This window comes from Trachymyrmex cornetzi, unplaced genomic scaffold, assembly GCF_001594075.2.
Source record: "Trachymyrmex cornetzi isolate Tcor2-1 unplaced genomic scaffold, Tcor1.1 scaffold1373, whole genome shotgun sequence".
In the NCBI taxonomy this organism is placed as follows: Eukaryota; Metazoa; Arthropoda; class Insecta; order Hymenoptera; family Formicidae; genus Trachymyrmex; species Trachymyrmex cornetzi.
This window is the reverse complement of record NW_017295953.1, coordinates 11222-16579: the sequence shown is the minus strand read 5'-3', so window position 1 is coordinate 16579 and position 5358 is coordinate 11222. Positions and strand designations below refer to the sequence as shown.

Below are 5358 nucleotides of genomic sequence, written 5' to 3'. Positions count from 1 at the left end.
CGAGCAAATATTATCAACCACAAATATTATCCACATTAACATAATAATATAGTCGCTTGATAATCATGAATTAAGTTAATTGCAGTGATTCTTTTCAATTCGAAGCCAATCCGAATCAATTGAAATCGATTAAAAAATGATGATATAAAATTTACTAATAAAATTCGGACGCTGGTTTATTCCTGCGTGCACATTAGGCATAAATACATCATCGATCACATAATTAATATTTCGATAAATCGTTTTCAGCAGCTTAATTGCTTATCGTCTCATCCGATAATGATGCGTTGATTGTATTCAAACTCGATTATACAATCTTTTGATTTCATATTTAAAATAAATATAAAATTTAGCTAATAAAATAGCTGTCAAATAATAGATTAATAAATTTTTTATTTAATAGATACAGAAATATAAAAATAGATTGTATTAATTATTATATCATAAAAACGACTGTTAAACTAAAAGACTGTACTACATAAATATTATAAAAAATTATATTTTAATATTATTATAGTAACAATTAAAGAATTACAGTTTTGTAATGTTTTTGGAATATTACAGGCGTATTACTGACATTTTGCAGGCATATTGTTAATTTACATTTCTGTAATATCTCTGCAATGTTACATTGCAATCTGCAATATTGCAACATTGCAGCAATATTGCTTCAATCTTCTGTTCTGTATGGGTAAGTTTTCCACGTTCTTGATTGCAAATCATCTCATCTTCGACACAGGTATTCTATTAAAATAATTATTTATATTGAAAGCTATTGGGATCATTTTTATCTTTTGACAATTGGTTAACTATATTATTTAATTACAATGTAGGAAATTGAATCTGACTAAGTATTCCGATTATTGTATAAGACAACTATTTATTGTGTTTTTTGACTAGATTATTTAATCATAATTTATTAAATTAAATCCGATTGAGTAACTCTAATATTTTATAAGATAAGCAATTTGTTCAATACAGGATGTACGTTATTAATTAGATTACAATTGTATATATTTTTAATAGAAACTGGATCTTTTGTTGAACATATATCGGAAAATAATTGCTTAAATATTGTTATAAGATTATTATATTGTGTTTTTTGACTTATTGTTTAATTATAATTTAGTAAATTAAATCCGATTGAGTAATTTCTAATATTTTATAAGATAACTAATGTGTTTAATACACGATGTATTGTATTAATTAAATTACATTTGTATATATTATCTAATAGAAATTGGAATTTTTGTGTGGACATACATCGAGAAAATTTGCTTACATATTGTTCATGGTATACGTTTCAAGATCTGCTCAGACTAACAAACTGGTATGGAATTATTGCGTTTAAACGAGAATAAAAAGCACATCTAATAAGAAATGAGAAGGGGAGGAAAAAAACTTTTGCGAGTAAAATATTGACGGATTTTTGTAACAGCCAAAATAATACTGATATTTGTAAGAATCTAATTTTAAGTCTTAAATTATGTTATAATTATGTGCGTAACACATTTAATTATTCTAATACTGAAGAAGATCTCATTGAAGACCGAAACGTCTATTAATTGTACTTTATCAAACATAATAATTTTAAGCCAACGATATCAGGCGTTCGTGGTCATATGCCTTTATAATTATATTGTTTTATATTCGTACCACGTATCTATCCTATATAACATATATAAATGAAAGGGACATAGGGGCCATAGGGCGCTGAACGTGAAGCCACATCTGTGCGAGAGAGAAAGGTAGTAAGGGAAAATGTTCGCAATGCGCATGCGCAGCACCGTCATCTGTGTGAATTGTGCAGTTGGTTTAGTGTTTTTACACATTCGTACATTACACTAATGTGTAAAACGTGATGCTGCGCATGCGTATTGGGAACATTTATCCCTTACTATCTTTCTCTCTCGCACAGACGTTTGCATCAGCGCGAGCCATGGGAAGTAGGGGCAATGCCCGTTCCATTTATATATGTTCTAAGGGGGAGTTAGGGCCATTCCACACAAACTTGCAGAGCCACATAACCATATGCATAAAGAAAATTATCAAATCACATTTCTGTCATAAAGCCAAGCGTAAACTACGATTGGATGATTTTCTTTATGCATATGTTTATGCGGCTCTGCAAGTTTGTGTGGAATGGCCCTTAGAAGCATTAGGGCCCAGACACAAGCTTTTGCATAACGCATAATACATAGTGCATAATGGGATCAACCAATCGAAATTCTTCTTTTCCATGGAATGAGAGGAAAGGAAAGTTTCTGATTAGTTGATTCGCTTATGCACTATGTATTATGCGTTACGTGTTATGCATTATGTAAGAGTTTGTGCTCCCCGCTTTAAGACCGTCTTCTTCCACCATGGATTCGTCATTGTTCTCTAAAAAATGCAGCATCGGCTTCTCAAACGAGTAACAACATTTTTGTAATAACATTTTACACGCAGTTGAATCGTAACGAAGCGTTATAACGATGATTGTGTTTCATCGAACGACGCAATAATAAATGAGTTATCGTCAAAGGCGTGCAATGATGATCAATGATAACGACATTGACAACTGGAAAACGGGATTCGATTCTAATGAATTTGTTCGAAAGAGGTTTAGTCTCGTCGATCATGTCGATTCCGGCGAAGATGTGAATGCTTTAACGCAAGTGAAAAACTCGAGTTCCGGTTCCGAGATCCGTTACATCAACCCTGCCATTTACACAGAATCCATCAACGAAGAAGAGTCTGAGAGCGATCGTGAACAGGAAGGTTGCTATCAAATCTAAATTAGAAGATCGAGGAACCAAGTTGAACACAAGTCACAATAATATCAAAATTACATTAAAATGAATCGGAAATGATTGAAAAATGACTTTTAATGATCATTTTGGAGTCATTTTGACATAATTTTGATATCATAATGACTTGTTGTTCTGCTTGGGATAACTCAACCTTTTAGATACTTTTTGAATAATATTTTAAAAATTAAAATAATTTCTAATCGAGCCAGATAAATAGTAAGTAAAAGAGTAGTAAAAGTAGTAGTTAAAGGGAAAAAAGAATCTTTAGCAGAAAGTCAAAATAACTAAAAAATTAATAAAAATCATTTTTTAATTAATAATAATGCATTTTGACATTATCATGACTAGTTATTCTATTTGGAATGACAATTGCAAAACCAGAATCAATATAGAACAGCTTTATTATAATCAGTAAACATTTTAATAGGAATATTCCCCTTCTTTTGAGGATTCATATTTCTTTGCAATTGAATTCCTGTAGCAATACTTTGCGAGTTCATTTCTTTATAGGATATTGTAACAGAGACTCGATTGACACAAATCGTTGCAATTTTAATGCTTCGACAATCGACCTATTATCTGTCGTCGCAAAGGATACAACGAGCACTGATCACATAAATGAACACCTGGGACAGAGCACCTATAGGCGTTACTCAACATCCTTTCCAGATGCTATGTTGCCTCTTGAATTATCCACTACTCAATCCACAATCTCGTCTGAAAGCAATACACGAATGGAGCGGCGATGCAAGATTGATAGCATCTCCGTTGATAAAAATAAAGCGAACATTGATCAGAATGAGACGACAAAACATGACAAGTACGTTTGTTTCACAATACAATTTTATTTAATTGTCGAAGTATATATGTGAGAGTACGATGTCGCAGGTATGATGTCCTAGATGGTCGCCAGATCGTGCGAATTTCCACGACGTCGCTCTCGGTTGAATCAAGTGTCAGCAATCATCAGATGTCAGACCTTGATAGAAAGATCGCCCATTTAGAATGGATGCGCAAGAAACATGAGGCCGCACAGCGGACGAGAGAGAAAGAGGAATTCGTCTCAAAGAAGCGACAGCAAGAAGAAGAGAAGGAGGCACAAAAAAAGGAAGAGAGGGCACGTCTGGAAAGGGAGAACTTTCTTAAGTGGATTGAGAGAAAAAGGCTACAGGAACTGGACAGAAGAGCGATGCTCGAGAATGAGTTGGAATTGCAGAGGCGTTTGAAGGAGATTGAGGATAATCTTGCCAGGGTAAAGACCACGTATCTTCGTCGGTGGTTTCATAAAAAGAAGGAGGAACAGAAAGGTGCGACACGTTGCTTGCTTCGGTGCTATGCTTAATTTACTTCGTGCACTTGATATACATATTAACTAGTAACTTTCTATAAAATTATTTTAATTTTAGCAATGTAATTCAAAGAATGATCCACTAAATTGGTACAATATGCATCAAAATGATTAATTAAATACACATGTACATGTTAATACATATCACCAAAAATTAATATAGTTTAATAGAAAGTTACTAGTTAGTATTCGTATCAAGTGCATGATGTATTTAAACTAAACATAGGCGTTCGGCAAGATGCTAAGATGATAAAAATTGACATATCCTGTTTTGCAGCCCAGTGTAAACAGCAGGAGACGAGACAGAAGAAGATGGATGAGGAGCGCGAGAGAAGATTGGAGCAAAGCACAAGAGCATACAAAAAGTGGCGAGAAAACTCTAAGAATAAACCTAAGCCTGCCACCCAAGGATTACTTCGTATGTAACATACAATATAGTAACATATAATAGTCAATAACAAAGCAATCGATGCAAATGCAAGCTCAAAGATGAGTAAGATAATTCTTTTTTATTATATCTTCAATTATATGTATACTGACATATCGCTTCCTTACTTTAAAAATGACAAAATTAAAAAAAAAAAGTTTTTCAGAACAAGAAAAAACTATTTTTTGACTTAACAGAAAATTATTAACTAATCAAATAACATCTGCAAAAAGAATATATTCTTAACATAATTAAATTTCATTTTTGTCATTTTCCAACTTGTCAAGATTACCCTTTTCGAAATGTAATCTTGATTTTTTTTTAATGCTATTGAATACTTATCACAGATCTTCAGATTGATGAAAGAAAGTCAACAACGAGAAAATACAAAACGAAGATTTATGCAAAATATATTATTAAAATATTTTTCAATAAAACAATATTTACATCTGATAAAAAATATTTATGAAATATATCGAAAACTCTCCTTTTATTTTGGAATAGAATAAAATTAGGGATGCACCAGATATCCAGAAAGTATCCGGTATACGATATTATCCGGTACTTTTTTACTATCCGATCGGATAGCCGGATATCATTAGTACCCGGGAATATATCCGGTTGAAATTTGATATCATTAAGGGGATCCTAAAGCAAAGCTCGAACTCCGACGAAATCACTAGATGTCGCGCCGCGCGCCGCACATCGACATGTCTTTTTATACTATGTCTTATTACCACAGCAATATCTCACGCAGCTTATGATACACGCAGTCACACATACGTGTAAAT

General features: G+C 32.6%; 1 protein-coding gene across 1 annotated transcript; it reads left to right on the top strand.

The window, feature by feature from the left end:
• Nucleotides 1-2361: 2361 nt before the first annotated feature.
• Nucleotides 2362-4558, top strand: LOC108770862 (coiled-coil domain-containing protein 34; the record flags this gene model as incomplete). Its single annotated transcript, XM_018522596.1, has 4 exons — nt 2362-2760; nt 3303-3612; nt 3681-4099; nt 4418-4558. Coding segments are annotated over exons 1-4 (1123 nt in total), but the record flags the coding sequence as incomplete, so codon positions are not given.
• Nucleotides 4559-5358: the final 800 nt, after the last annotated feature.